We start from the raw sequence: 16,657 nt of genomic DNA on the forward strand, positions 1-16,657 counted from the left end.
GAACAGTGGGTTTTCAGATAAAAAAAAGAAAAGGTATCTGTGACCAACAAATGCAAATCTGTATTCCGAGTCATATGAAATCCATAGATTAGGGCGTTATTAATTTCAATTTCAATTGACTGATTTCCTTATATGAACTGTAACTCAGTAAAATCTTTGAAGTTGTTCCATGTTGCATTTATATTTGTGTTCAAAATAATTTTATGCTTTGTGGTTGTTTGTGGTTGAATGGATCTCAAAGTTTCACTGATGTGCCTTTCAAAATTCAGCATATTTGGACAGTTAATACACATTTCAACTTCATAAGTGTGCACAAAGAACTTAGACAACACAGGCTACATTAAATGTATTAAACAACTATTTATTCAGAGTGCAGGAAAACATTTCCACAGCTCCGTGACCATTCGGTTTTGCACAATGTCCCACTGTGTCGTCTAGCAAAAGACTTGCAAAACAAATGTCATTTCCATCTTTTTTTGTGTCACAAAAGACTCAGAATACAAATGCCTAGCTTGATCAGACAGTGATATGTATGAAATTACTTAGCCCCTTCAACTGTACATCACAAGAAAGACCACCCTCTTCCATCATTTCGTGCCCCCATAGCCCTTCCTTTACTCAACCCCTTGCATGGATGTTATTGGGCTGGTGCTGTTTGGTAAGGTGCTACAGAGTTCCTGGACACTCTTGATCTTCAACCCATTTCATAGACTTCACAGGAGTTGTATCAAAATGAAATGGGTAGGGTGAAATGGGAGTTTCTGTTTCCTTTTCATACATATACCGGTCAGATAGGTTAGAGTGCATTGTACGAGTACAGAAATGTAACTTGTCTTTCACTGAGTGGAAGAGGGGGACTCTGCTACATCATGACATGCTGGCCAGGTTAAACTCGAGCCATCTCACATCTTGTCTCATTGCCATGGCTGGTCATTCGGAAACACGTAAAAACAGCCTTTACAATATTCATATATACAAATGTGTATATACAGACAGACACACAAACACTTACAATCAGGAGAAACACTCATTGAAATCTTACAATTATAATAGTCCATGTCGTCACATTGGGCACAGTTCATGTTGCTCATCGCATTTAATTTATTTCAGCTGCAGATAACATCAAATACTMATTCTGACTTAAGTCAAAAAGGATCTGACAAACACTGTATTGACTTATGCACCTGGGTCATGTTCAGTAGGCACAAAACGGAAGTAAACTGTACAAAACAGTGAAACAGGTACAATCTGAATTTGTCCAATAAACACTTGTTTTATTTTGCTATGTTGTGCCTTAATGAACGTGACTCTGCTGTCATATTTTCCTTTGTAGCACTGTGCCCAGCTACAAACCCCCAAGGACAGGTTTTTAGTACATTTCATCCAGATCAAAAGGATCCTGTGTTGTGTTCCAGATCATTTTGATTTGTAGATTTAAATGTTCCACTAACTGTCCCCCAGAAAATACTGTGACATCATACAGTATTTACTCATATGTGGCGAATTCTCCAGAGCACAACTGTACACAATACTGCTCACTCCAGCCTTCCCGTACACTACTCTCATGACTCTTTACAATAGTGTTAGTCTGTTAACATATATGACAAAGAACTCTCATAACGTGTCCACATTATTAGGCCTGTCTTATCTACGACTTCACAGTGCAATGGCAGTTTGTTAAGAGAATATACAAAGTTGTTATTGTACCCGTCTGTAGACCATCCTAAAGAATATTCATAAATTATTTTCTTAAAATCTACAGACAAAAATTGAATCAGTTTAGTTGTAATCAGGACTATTCAAATACATTTTCCCAAAATCGTACTTGACGGTGATACATCGCTCTTTGGCCTGGGGGAAAAAAGTGTCTATAGCAATTTTTTATTTTTATTGTATCAGGTTATAATCCCATTCTCACCCTCCCTTAAAACTCAAACAAGCTCCAATATTTGGGGAATAGCCTAAACCTGAAATTCCTTCAAAGGGCAATTTTTGTATTCCATTTTGTCTAAGTACAGTTGAAGTCGGAAGTACAGTTGAAGTCGGAAGTTTACATACACTTAGGTTGGAGTCATTAAAACTCATTTTTCAACCACTCCACAAATTTCTTGTTAACAAACTATAGTTTTGGCAAGTTGGTTAGGATATATACTTTGTGCATGACACAAGTCATTTTTCCAACAATTGTTTACAGACAGATTATTTCACTTAACTCATTGCATCACAATTCCAGTGGGTCAGAAGTTTACATACACTAAGTTGACTGTGCCTTTAAACAGCACGGAAAATTCCAGAAAAGGATGTCATGGCTTTAGAAGCTTCTGATAGGCTAATTGACATCATATGAGTCAATTGGAGGTGTACCTGTGGATGTATTTCAAGGCCTACCTTCAAACTCAGTGCCTCTTTGCTTGACAACATGGGAAAATCTAAAGAAATCAGCCAAGACCTCAGAATTTTTTTTGATGACCTCCACAAGTCTGGTTCATCCTTGGGAGAAATTTCCAAACGCCTGCAGGTACCACGTTATTCTGTACAAACAATAGTATGTAAGTATAAACACCATGGGRCCACRCAGCCRTCATACCRCTCAGGAAGGRGACGCATTCTKTCTCYTAGAGATGAACGCACTTCGGTGCGAAAKAAATAAAAGCTGAAATAAATCCTTCTCTGTACTATTATTCTGACATTTCACATTCTTAAAATAAAGTGGTGATCCTAACTGACCTAAAACAAGGAATTTTTACTAGGATTAAATATCAGGAATTGTGAAAAACTGAGTTTAAATGTATTTGGCTAAGGTGTATGTAAACTTCCGACTTCAACTGTATCTCTATGTTAACCACATTACATAGGTATTGTGGTACAGTAAAGTTACTTAGTGATCATTGTCATACTCCCCTAATTTACAATTAACTCAATCCAACCATTTCTCTCAACACTGATTCCAGTCTATACACCAGACCCATCCCTAAAAAGTCAGCCCCCACGCTTCAACCCAGGTATCCACTGTGTGTGTGTGTGTGTGTGTGTGTGTGTGTGTGTGTGTGGTATCCACTGTGTGTGTGTGTGTGCATGTGGTGTATTTATGTACAAATGCAGAGAAAGGTCGAAAGATTGACTTCGCTTCACTCACCCTCACGTTTGGGTATCATCCACCACCACAGAGTGGTGTCTCAGAGTACTCTCCCAATCCAAATGAATCTCGTAAATCATTTGGGCGGGGGGGGGAATACACAAATATTTGACTCGTTTGTTTGCTGCATTAGATATCGCTTGCTAAGAGTAAACTGACAGTCATCCCACCACCACCCATCTATGGTCTAAAGTCTCCCAGTCACTACTGAGCCAGAAAGTCGGTCGTTCCTGATGCTTTGATGTGTGTGTAATATATATACATACACACACACACACCCACACATACTCCCCCATCCCTACACCTCTCCTTTTCCACCTTCTATCCATCTTCTCCCTCACACAGTCAGCAGCCAGAAGAACAAGAAGATGGCCACGAACAGGAAGAGAGAGTCCTGCCAGTTGTTGCCGTTGTCAGGGTTGCCTTGGTGATCGGCTGCGTATGCGTCTGGGGGGGGGGGGGGAGAACAGTGATAACATTGCAATGATCAGCCAATAGCCATTGTGTCAAGGAATACATTATGGTTGTGTGGGTGTCTGTTTGTGTGTACCTGCTCTGTGGAAGGGGTCATTGGTGTTGAAGACTGTGGTGAAGAAGCCGAATGGGAATGCACCGATCCCAAAGGACATGTGGAAGCCAGTGTCCCCAAACCCCTGGAAGGGCTGCAAGAAGAGGAAAGAGCAGAATAGTGGTCACTCATTACAAATAGAGTGAACACACAAAGAACCATACAATAAATGTCATATTAAACTCATTCTAATGTAAGTGATGAAGAGGAGGCCTCACCCCTCTGCTCTCTGGCTCCGTTCTCTGTCCCTGAGGCCGAGGCGGGGTTTTCAACCTGGAGGACGAAACACCAGTTAACCAATGCAGTTTCTCAGTGTCACATGTGTACAACCATGCACGCTCAAACACACACACACAGTGTACCTGGGGTCCTCTTGGCTGGAGCTCCCTCTGCCGTAGAGGGGGATGACTTTCTCTCTGCTGATGCCCGCTTTACACACAGGACACTGCTGTTGGCTGGGCCGTGTCTCCAACCACTGCACGACAGAGAAGGGGAGGGAAAGAGAGACAGAAGCCATACTTTACTGTCTGTTCAATACGGTCAGTCTATTGGCATGCACTGACTTACTACAATGTGCAACACACAARGTAGATCTATGGGATATAGTGTGTTATGTAAAAGGACTTAATAATATACTGTAGTAGAATGATTTATTCAAATTTTAAAAAAGGGCAAAATAATTCCAAATTATACTTTGCACTTTCTGTGTGTCATCAATATAAGAGTTTTAAGCAGTAGAGCAAGTACGACAGCTCGGTACACAAGGCACTAGCGTTGACACTCTTCTATCAACAGAGTTAGCTCAGTAACTAATGAAAGAAAAACATTGACTTGTTCTCAGACAATAAAGGAGAAGGATATGCAACACTAATCATGTTGCGGTGCATGTACAGCTTGTGCTATAATCTACAGCACCTTGAGSACAAAAGGGGGTTGACAGTAAACACTGGTGTAATGAATGTGACTTTAAGAACATTATCAACAAGCTGCACTAAATCAGCTGACTGACCAAGGTTGGTCTCAGGTCATGTCATGGGACAGGGATTGAGGGCTKGTTTCAACCAGTAGGAAAGGTGTAGCTAATATTTACCCGTACTGTGAAACTAAAGATAACACCTTTAAAATGGAATACTTACTTGATGAAGGCAGGGCCAGCTGTGAAAGAGAGAAGGAAAAAATGGTTAAAGTGGGTATTATGGCATCACCTAGAAACCTGGTGACATTTGGAGGAACCTCCTAACGGCCTACTTAATTGAGTCTGAATTGACACACAGGGTGATTCTCAATTGCATACTCCTCGCTTCCTCTCTCCTCGTCTCATTTTCAAAACACAATGGATGAGAAAGTCAGAGGTCGCTCTCCTCTGACCTTCTCCTCCAATTGGCTTTGAGGCGAGGAGTATGCAATTGAGATTCTCCCATAGGCCTAGTTAGTGGGCTAGATTTTGGAATCCATATTCGCCTTGTTTTCCCAGTAGGCCCCCACCTACAGGGTGCATCTGGTTACCCTGTTCTGACCTTAACCATGCGAGTGATTCAAATTATCCCGGCTCCCCATCGTTAGTTTTAATTAGCTCCATCTGTCATCGCTCGTTAGCACCATCRCGCCTCGTTGCTGGCCAGATTGCTGCATTGTGGGACAGCAGGATGGTAGATGTAACATAGCGCGGCATTGTTGGTTCCAAAAACCATGGTTACAAAGAGGRCTATCGTGAATGTGACAACGATAGAAATAGAAGGAAGAGAACATCCAAAGCCCCTAAGACAATGGTGAAATAGAGCCTCCCCTTCTCGTTGTCTATGGTGACAACACATGGGCTAAAAGCGTGCCATACATTTGCATTCTGAAACTGGTTTGTGGCTCTATGGAGCATAAACAGCATTTGTAGAGCTGGRCAGTGACCATGGTTCTGGGAGGGTTTTAAGAGTTTTGTCAGGTGAAGAGCTTATTTAGGCACCAGTGGAAAGAAAGCAGCGACTGCACATTAGATCTGTGGGAGACAGGTGAAGTGTGTACTCTAGTCTAGCTACCTGTGCTAAGTAGGCTAAATTAGATGGRAATGAGACATTAGTTGTCAGGGAAATCTAGCCTAATGCAGTCTCAGATACCCACTGATGTTTTACATCAAATGATTAGTCATCGTCAGTCCACTGCAATATTTTAGCGCATGGAGAAGACTGGAGGTTCGACAATGAAATGAGCCCTCTATTGAGAAGTGTCAAACATCAAATTATATATTTCCATTCTTCAGTACAGCCTAACTGGTTCAAACACCAGCCTGTCAGGATTTCAAGTTTTAGGGCTGTGTAACATTTTATTCTATCCTCCAATTTTAGAAAAACACTATCCTGGTCAAATTCAGAAAATTTACACAGAGTCTAGGGGAGCTTAGTATTAACCAACAGAATGTTTACACCAGGAAGAGAGGACTTGCCTTCCCAAAATAAAGGACAATAGAGAAGAAATCTCAAGATTAGTGCCATTCCCATCTCCTACCTTTCATTTGAAATGTGGATATGGTCAGCAAAAACAAATTTCTGTAAGCATCAACCATACATGCTTGTTTTCCAACTAGCATGSGTTTTCAGGCCAACGCTGACGAAGAAGAGGAAATGAGCCTCTTCATACTACCGAGATGCTCCTGTCGTCAAATGAGTGTCTGCTCTGCAGAAAATGTGACCACTCTTACTCTCCACAGGTCTCTCCAGCTACATTGTTACATTCAAATATAGGCTTTGGCTCTAGGGAAGGAGACTTCCTCCTTATCTCCCACGTGGGGGCTCAATATCAGCTATTGGAAGCTTAAGCCTTTCACCCTCAACTGGGATAGGGGTATTCAAGTGGACTTACTTTAGTATAAGTGAGACATGAATCTCCAAATAATTTCTCACTAAATGATACCATTTTCTAAAGGAAATCGAGATTAACACTATTCCTCTTTGCATGAATAATGTACATGAAATAGCTAGTTCAATTTTTTAAATAAAAAATWAATCTATTTTTCATTGAGAACAGTTCAGGAATGTGTGTTCCATCAAGTCTTATTGCTCATCAACTGTTGATTTTATTTCACCTTTATTTAACCAGGTAGGCTAGTTGAGAACAAGCAAGTTCTCATTTGCAACTGCGACCTGGCCAAGCTAAAGCAAAGCAGTTCGACACACAACAACAGAGTTACACATGGAATAAACAAACATACAATCAATAATACAGTAGAAAAGTCTATATACAGCATGTGCAAATGAGGTAGTATAAGGAAGGTAAGGCAAATAGGCCATGGTGGCAAAGTAATTACAATATAGCGAGTCAACACTGGAATGGTAGAATGTGCAGAAGATGAATGTGCAAGTAGAGATACTGGGGTGCAAAGGAGCAAGATATAAATAAATAAAGTATGGGGATGAGGTAGATTGGATGGGCTATTTACAGATGGGCTATGTACAGGTGCAGTGATCTGTGAGCTGCTCTGACAGCTGGTGCTTAAAGCTAGTGAGGGAGGTAAGAGTCTCCAGCTTTAGTGATTTTTGCAGTTCGTACCAGTCATTGGCAGCAGAGAACTGGAAGGAGAGGCGGCCAAAGAAAGAATTGGCTTTGGGGGTGACCAGTGAGATACACCTGCTAGAGCGCGTGCTACGTACGGGTGGGTGCTGCTATGGTGACCAGTGAGCTGAGATAAGGTGGGGCTTTACCTAGCAGAGACTTGTAGATGACCTGGAGCCAGTGGGTTTGGCGACGAGTATGAAGCGAGGGCCAGCCAACGAGAGCTTACAGGTCGCAGTGGTGGGTAGTATATGGGGCTTTGGTGACAAAACGGATGGCACTGTGATAGACTACATCCAGTTTGTTGAGTAGAGTGTTGGAGGCTATTTTGTAAACGACACACTGTACTGGAGAGTCTTTTATGTCGTGGACACTGTGGGTCTATTCTTACCCCTTTATAGTGACAGTACCTCTGACACCAATTCCACACACTCGCCCCTAATCTGAAATGAAACCCGTAGACGTGACTACTGAATAAGGCATGAATAAGTCAGTGAGACCAACTACATGCATGTTTACAATACAAACAATGCAACCTTAAGCCAACAACTTTGCAGAACCTTGAAGGTCAATGCCTGCTTTTTGTAATACATGATTCACATGTCAATGTTGGCTAGTATCTAAGCTGGTGACGATGTGTGCTTGGTGACGATGTGTGCTTGGTAGAATCAATTATTGTTTAGTGAATGAGTGAGGTTCACCAAAGTTACCCATTGCCTATAGCAGAGTGTGTAATAGTTATTAACCCAATGCAGAGGCTCAACCTCAACCACTGACTGAGCTCCATGTAGCGAGCAGGTGTGCGCAAGCGAGCCATTCACTGTCACATTGCAAACGTCAGATCGATACATTGTTGCTGTAGCTTGCACACAGGTGCAACTGAAAGGGGACATGACTCAAGTTCCACAATAATGATTTTGGCAAGATGCTGATAGCTAGCCAACTAGGTTGCGTCCAGAATAGCCCAATAATGGCATAAAAAGAGCCTTAGTCCAAGGACCTTACATGTTGTGTTTAAAGACGAATTGGTAGGATGGGTACCAGTCTCTTTAGCTAATCCACTCACTGTACTCCATGTTATGTGACAATGACAAGGAGTGGCACGTTAGCTAAAAATATTGGTATTCAGACTAGCGAATTGGCTCTGGAAGCCAAAACAGCCAAATACGATCGATTCTAAATTGCGGTACGGTTCTAGAACCATAAATCCCTTTAMTTTCATATGACATCAAAAAKATTTCACAAATGCAAAACACACAGTTGCAGCTGACAGTATTTTCAGTGACAACAYGTTTGTGGCTTCCATTTTTTGAGTTATTAACACGGTGTTCAGAGACGCAGATCGCTAATTAGCACAGGTAGTCAGTCCACTGTCTTCCGTATGTTTTCCATAAACAAGCGCTGCAACATGACAATATGGCCGCGTGGGAACCCTATAAAAAGGTGTGTATCAATTGAACCTTTTYATTATTATTTGTCGCTGATATGAATGATAAGGTCATTATGCTTCCAATACCGTAAGGCAAGCGATTCGTGTTAATGTTCAGACCGAGCGTCTGGGCTCTTAAAAACAAAACTACCCATACAGAATAAGCCTTCGCCCAATGACTCTTYAATCAATCAAACACATTTATTYATAAAGCCCTTTTTACGTCAGCCTATGTCAAAGTGCTATAYAGAATCCCAGTCTAAAACCTCAAACAGCAAGCAATGCAGATGTAGAAGCACGATTGAACTGTGTAATGGAACTGAAAGTCATGATCGAGGGCTACGACCAACGCAACGTAGCCAACTAAAGCCAGGTAGCGAGATCGTACAACAATCTAACTTACCTAGCTAAATTTAGTTAATGTTGATAAAAATGTGTGAATCAATGTTGTAAAGTTGAGGTGAGGAGCATATCAGTCAAATGCACTTTATTTCGTTGGGTTGGCTAATGTATGACACTCAGCCAACCAACACTCATCCATGATTAACGTTATCTAGTAGATCATCTACTAGCTAGACTTCAAGTTAGCCATCTTGCTTGTTAACTATATACACAAACATTGTGCATGCATTTGTCATCGACGTATGGGTGTGATCCGACAAACAACCCGCTTGTTATTGCATAGAAGTAAGCTAACGGAAATGTGTTAAAAGGTAAACAAGGCAATGCCCGCTGGTTATGTATGTAAGTAAGCTGTTAGAATGCAACAACATTCCCTATTACTCGCGATTGATCGAAAGTATACCACGGCTCGTACCAGAACAAGTGCCCGCACAAGCTGATGACAGCGTCCCTTGCTGTGTCCAAACAAATGTTGCATTCGAATGTTGACCGATCTGGCTCGGATTCTCCCTCTCCGCCGCTTCCTCCCGGGCCATCGCGCTCGTTGCTGCTCTCACCAGCCGGGAACTCTCCTCTGCTTGCGGGCCTGTCATGACTCGAGGACCAGGGATCCGCGGCCGCCATAATTGTTTACTGACAAAGTAATAACTCGGGCAGACGAGAGCTAGCTTCGAGGTTTCACTTTACATGTGTACCACCCCTTCCGTTTCCGTAAAAAAATAAGAAACAACTGGGAGGRGTTTAAAAAGCACAGCGTTTCTAAACCGCGAGACTTCCGGGAACACTTGCGAAACAGACCATGCTGGGGTTTGAGAAGTCAATGAGCGAAGTGAAAGATTATTCCTTAGTTGTTAATTTTCTCGAAATCTAAAGGCACAACTTAGATTCGATCCAATGTCTTAAGACGTTGACCTGTTATTACTCAGAACTCGTGAAAGTGACAAACTGACATGTTTTCATTTTCGTACCTGTTCTGCACGAGATTAGCTAACAGATGTCGCAATGACATCGCCTACAAGTGTGATCGGGGATTTTCTATTGGAGAAGCAGTTGCTGCCTATCTGCATACTGTATGAAGCTCAAGCACTACACTACTATGTTAATATTCTAAAAGAGGAACAGGAGATCAAGCAGTAGAACCTTTGAGGTGTCGAAAAGCTCACCCCTGCCAGAATACCCAATTTCGCGTGAACGCGCACGCACTCAAGTCTTCATTGCTGCTACTTGCTTGACCGCGCACGCACTCAAGTCTTCATTGCTGCGACTTGCTTGCTAGTTGAGATTTCTGATCACGTTCGGCTGCGTTTCATTTGATTTTCATGTCGGTTTGATAGCGGGGAGGCACTACTAATGTCTGCAGTTTTCGGTTTCAAGTGTATAAGTCTATAAATAAATCTCTGCCAAAATTCGTAATCGCTCCCATGTCTTATTCGACTAGTAGTTGTTCTGAAATGTTTGCTTGCCTATATTTTACTCGCTCTTAATATAACACGTACATTCATTATTAATTTCGGTTGCCTATCCTGTTTGTTCTATAGGAAGTATTTGACTCTGATGTGTCACAGAAAGTATTTGACTAGCCACAAAATTAAGGAAATTAGAAGTGGGGAGGACATAAAGAGGGCATAAAATGTAGGCAAGCAATAAACATTTCAGTGGTGTGGGGGCTGTGCTTTGGCAAAGTGGGTGGGGTTATATCCTTCCTGTTTGGCCCTGTCCGGGGGTATCATCGGATGGGGCCACAGTGTCTCCTGACCCCTCCTGTCTCAGCCTCCAGTATTTATGCTGTAGTAGTTTATATGTCGGGTGGCTAGGGTCAGTCTGTTATATCTGGAGTATTTCTCTTGTCTTATCCGGTGTCCTGTGTGAATTTAAGTATGCTCTCTCTTATTCTCTCGTTCTCTCTCTCGGAGGACCTGAGCCCAAGGACCATGCCTCAGGACTACCTGGCCTGATGACTCCTTGCTGTCCCCAGTCCACCTGGCCGTGCTGCTGCTACAATTTCAACTGTTCTGCCTGTGGCTATGGAATCCTGACCTGTCCCAGACCTGCTGTTTTCAACTCTCTAGAGACAGCAGGAGCGGTAGAGATACTCTGAATGATTGGCTATGAAAAGCCAACTGACATTTACTCCTGAGGTGCTGACCTGTTGCACCCTCGACAACCACTGTGACTATTATTATTTGACCCTGCTGGTCATCTATGAACATTTGAACATCTTGGTTCTGTTATAATCTCCACCCGGCACAGCCAGAAGAGGACTGGCCACCCCTCATAGCCTGATTCCTCTCTAGGTTTCTTCTTAGGTTCTGGCCTTTCTAGGGAGTTTTTCCTAGCCAACGTCCTACACCTGCATTGCTTGCTGTTTGGGTTTTTTGGCTGGGTTTCTGTACAGCACTTTGACATCAGCTGATGTTTATTTTATTTTTACCTTTATTTAACTAGGCGAGTCAGTTAAGAACAAATTCTTATTTTCAATGACGGCCTAGGAACAGTGGGTTAACTGCCTTGTTCAGGGGCAGAACTGCAGATTTTTACCTTGTCAGCGAGGGGATTCGATCTTGCAACCTTTCGGTTACTAGTCCAATGCTCTAACCACTAGGCTAACTGCCTAAATTTGATTGGATCTTTTTTCAGAACAACTACTAGTCAAATAAGACATGGGAGAGATGACGAATTTTGTCAACGAGATTTATTTATAGACTAATACACTTGAAACAAATAGCCAAACTGAAAACTGCAGACATTACTATTGCCTCCCCCACGATCAAACCAACATAAAAAATAAAATGAAACGCAGCCTAAYGTGATCAGAAATCTCAACTAGCAAGCAAGTCGCATCTGGCAGGGGGGAGCTTTTCGGTACAACACCKGTACTCAGCTCCGGTGAGCTCGTGCCCAAGTCAAGCACTGGTCCAATGAATGAATATAATGATGATCAATCAAATATATTTATAAAGCCCTTTTAACATCAGCAGTTGTCACAAAGTGATTAAAGGCCTACAGAAACCCAGCCTAAACCCCCAATGGAAATGACTACTTTGRTACTTTCATTCATACCATGGTATAGTCTTAGTCATGGAAATGTACCATGGTTTTAACTTTGAAGTATGATGGTACTGCCATGTACCTAAATAATACCACGATATTGCCTCATTTTTACCATGGTATAAATGTGGATCATGGAAATACCATGGTTTTAACCTGCATTATACATTCTACCACAGTAACACACAATTATGCTAAATAGTTCCAAAAATTATATGGTACCATCTTTATTAATTGTGCGTTACCGTTACAATGGCACTATAATGCATTAAATAAATAAACCCCCCAAGGTCAAGAGGTTGGTTGGTATTATATTGATAAATGTATATACCAGTATGGACAAGTTTCTGATAATGTCAKAGGCAGGCTACTATTTTTTGTCCTAGTTTGTCTGTAACATCAAAGAAAAAAGGAAATAGTTGCTGTGAAAAAGGGGGAATACTTTCTGCATTAATAGTACAGTTTTTTGCTCATGTTTGGGTTCCCTCTGTTGCCAACCTGAAATGTGGGAGAATGTGAGATACAGTGCATTTGGAAAGTATTCAGACCCCTTCACTTTTTCCACATTTTGTTACGTTAGACCTCTCAACCTCAAGTCACTCCAGAGATGGTTGTCCAGGCTCTGGCTGGACCACTCAAGGACATTCAGAGACTTGTCCCGAAGCCACTCCTACATTGACTTGGCTGTGTGCTTAGGGTCGTTGTCCTGTTGGAAGGTGAAAGGGAAGGGACAGGGGGATACCTAGTCAGTTGTACAACTGAATGGATTCAACTGAAATKTGTCTTCCGCATTTAACCCAACCCCTCTGAATCAGAGAGGTGCGGGGGGCTGCCTTAATCGACATCCACGTCATCGGCGTGTGGTGGAATATTCTATTGAAGTGAGTGAGACTTTGTCATTTCGTCAAACAATCATCTTTATTCAATATCGATTAATTATTGCAATAATTAAGACCAGCAGTCTAGCCTTTACAGACCATGCTGTTCCTTATATAGCTGATGCCAAGATTGCTCAGTCATAGCTGGTTCAAACACCTCCCATATAGATTGGGGGGCTCCAGAAGCCACTTTGGGTTTATCCTGTGGTCATCTGCCTCTGGTGTTATTTCCCAGACGCAAGGATGAGAACAAACAATGAAATATTTGTTCTATTCCTTCAGGCGACTATCTCTATCTCGAGTCCCACACACAATGCTGCCCCAATCAAACCGGAGACATGTCTCACATGCACCACTAATCACAGAATGGAATGTGGCTGTTTGGTCTTTGTCACCAAGCCATCTCTTAAACAGTTGCCAGACCACGCTTCAATGACTCCTCTCAGTTCAATCAGAAGTAAAAGAGAGAGTTCTAAGAACCATACTCTATTGCATAAGACAACCATTCGGTGCATAAACATATGTTCAAACCCTACACCCCAACCCAAGCACTCCATTCTGCCACCCCTGGTCTCTTGGCCCTCCCCCACCCTACAGGAGGGTAGCTCCCGCTCAGCCTAGTCCAAGCTCTTTGTCCTGGCACCCAAATGGTGGAACCAGCTTCACCCTGAAGCTAAGACAGCAGAGTCCCTGCCCATCTTCCAAAAACATCTGAAACACTACTTCTTCAAAGAGTACCTTAAATAATTCCACCTTTACGAGCTCTGACTTTGGTGATAGTTACTTTATTGAGGAAAAATGCACTTACTATGACTGATATGTGGTTATCCCACCTGTTATCTATGTTAGAAATGTGGATCAAATGTAGGCCTATGTAATTAGATTGTAAGGATAAAGATGTATTTAGGCTCTAAATAGTCATCCACCCAAAACAGTAAACATAATAACCAATGATAGGTGGCCACATCAACCATTTAATGTGCATGTAGTGCCTTTTGCTTCCAAAAAAACAGAAGAAGGTTGTCTCTCCCACAAGCTTTGGTTCCGACTTCAAGTTGCAGTTGGTGAGCAACTGCAGAAATCTGCAGTCGACTGCAGTCGAAAGTTCATGACCTTTGATCACATGRTTGTTGTAAAGGTCATGCATTCAACATGTAGTCGCAAGTCAGGCAATTCTTATACCCATAATGCAACACACTTTGAAATGTAACTTCTTGACAAAAGTGATCCGCTCGAATGTACCTACTGTGTCCCGGTGTTGTTGCAGTTCATGCTTGTTTCAAGGTGACATCTAGATGGTTATCAGAAGCTAGGTTTCCATCCAATTGGCGACAGATTTTCATGCGAATATTCTAAAATCCGCGAATTTTCCCACCAGTGGTGTGTTTCTACCAAACTGACTGGATTCTGATCAAATCAAATCAAATTGTATTTGTCACATGCGCCGAATACAACGTAGACCTTACAGTGAAATGCTTACTTGCAAGCCGTTAACCAACACAAATAAGAAATAAAAGTAACAAATAATTAAAGAGCAGCAGTAAAATAACAATAGCAAGGCTATATACAGGGGGTACCGATACAGAGTCAATGTGCGGGGGCACCGGTTAGTCGAGGTAATTGAGGTAAAATATACATGTGGGTAGAGTTATTAAAGTGACTTATGCATAGATAATAACAGAGAGTAGCATAAGCTTAAATGGGGGGGCAATGCAAATAAAATAGTCTGGGTAGCCATTTGATAAGATGTTCAGKAGTCTTATGGCTTGGGGGTAGAAGCGGTTTAGAAGCCTCTTGGACGTAGACTTGGCGCTCCGGTACCACTTGCCGTGCAGTAGCAGAGAGAACAGTCTATAACTAGGGTGGCTGGAGTCTTTGACAATTTTTAGGGCCTTCCTCTGACACCGCATGGTATAGAGGTCCTGGATGGCAGGAAGTTTGGCTCCAGTGATGTACTGGGCCGTACACACTACCCTCTGTAGTGCCTTGCAGTCAGAGGCTGAGCAGTTGCCATACCAGGCAGTGATGCAACCTGTCAGGATGCTCTCAATGGTGCAGCTGTAGAACCTTTTATGGATCTGAGGACCCATGCCAAATCTTTTCAGTCTCCTGAGGCGGAATAGGTTTTGTTGTGCTCTCTTCACGACTGTCTTGGTGTGCTTGGACCATGTTAGTTTGTTGGTGATGTGGATATCAAGGAACTTGAAGCTCTCAACCTGCTCCACTACTGCCCTGTCGATAAGAATGGGGCGTGTTCCGTCCTCCTTTTCCTGTAGTCCACAATCATCTCCTTTGTCTTGATCACGTTGAGGGAGAGGTTGTTGTCCTGGCACCACACGGCCAGGTCTCTGACCTCCTCCCTATAGGCTGTCTCGCCGTTGTCGGTGATCAGGCCTACCACTGTTGTGTCGTCTGCAAACTTAATGATGGTGTTGGAGTTGTGCCTGGCTGTGCAGTCATGAGTGAACAGGGAGTACAGGAGGGGACTGAGCACGCACCCCTGAGGGGCCCCTGTGTTGAGGATCAGCGTGGCGGATGTGCTGTTACCTAACCTTACCACCTGGGGGGCGGCCCGTCAGGAAGTCCAGGATCCAGTTGCAGAGGGAGGTGTTTAGTCCCAGGGTCCTTAGCTTAGTGATGAGCTTTGAGGGCACTTTGGTGTTGAACGCTGAGCTGTAGTCAATAAATAGCATTTTCACATAGGTGTTCCTTTTGTCCAGGTGTGAAAGGGCAGTGTGGAGTGCAATAGAGATTGCATCATCTGTGGATCTGTTGGGGCGGTATGCAAATTGGAAGGGGTCTAGGGTTTCTGGGATAATGGTGTTGATGTGAGCCATGACCAGCCTTTCAAAGCACTTCATGGCTACAGACGTGAGTGCTACGGGTCAGTAGTAATTTAGGCAGCTTACCTTAGTGTTCTTGGGCACAGGGACTTGGTGGTCTGCTTGAAACATGTTGGTATGACAGACCTAAACAGGGAGAGGTTAAAAATGTCAGAGAATACACATGCCAGTTGGTCAGCGCATGCTCGGAGTACACGTCCTGGTAATCCGTCTGGCCCTGTGGCCTTGTGAATGTTGACCTGGTTAAAGGTCTTACTCGCATCATCTGCGGAGATCCGATATTAACCAGTAATACAAAATACATCTAAACATTTTAAAACGTTAGCTGACACCTTGAGGCTCTATAGGGGGTAACAATGTTTTCCCTGAAGGGAAGGCAATTTTGTTATTTGTTAGCTAGCTATCTAGGCTACCAGTTAGCTTTTAACATTACCCCTCAATCAAGTCTAGCTAGCTAGCTCTACTGGCTGCTGGCTAAATTAGCTAACGTTCTTGATTGTAGTTACCAAGATAAATAAAACATTTCAATTTAGCTACTCACTTTAGCGTTTACTTTATTGAGGTATTTTCTGAACAGCTTCTCACTTCTTTGTTTCTCCTGTTGTCAGTTTGACCACACCATTTACAGCCCCAAATTAAAAAAGGACAGTTGGAACACCAGTGCAGTGTAATTCTTGTTGCTAGGCTACAGTGCTTTTATTTGGATTTGTTGTGGTTTGCGCATGCCTTTATCCAGAGGGAATTCACAAATKATCGCTAAAGTCTGAAAGAATAATATGTATTTAATATCTGTTTTTGAATTTGAGCATGTCC

At 42.6% G+C, this 16,657-nt stretch overlaps 1 protein-coding gene across 1 annotated transcript; it reads right to left on the minus strand.

The window, feature by feature from the left end:
- Positions 1–3,155: 3,155 nt before the first annotated feature.
- LOC111955324 (E3 ubiquitin-protein ligase RNF5) lies at positions 3,156–9,785 on the minus strand. The gene is made up of 6 exons (XM_023975529.3): positions 9,491–9,785; positions 4,841–4,859; positions 4,067–4,179; positions 3,923–3,977; positions 3,687–3,798; positions 3,156–3,583 (listed from the first exon to the last, which is right to left on the minus strand). Exons 1-6 carry the CDS (start codon positions 9,697–9,699, stop codon positions 3,474–3,476), a joined length of 618 nt encoding a protein of 205 aa, XP_023831297.1. The 5' UTR covers positions 9,700–9,785; the 3' UTR covers positions 3,156–3,473.
- Positions 9,786–16,657: the final 6,872 nt, after the last annotated feature.

The sequence above is a fragment of the Salvelinus sp. IW2-2015 genome, linkage group LG30 (genome assembly GCF_002910315.2).
Source record: "Salvelinus sp. IW2-2015 linkage group LG30, ASM291031v2, whole genome shotgun sequence".
Taxonomy (NCBI): Eukaryota; Metazoa; Chordata; class Actinopteri; order Salmoniformes; family Salmonidae; genus Salvelinus; species Salvelinus sp. IW2-2015.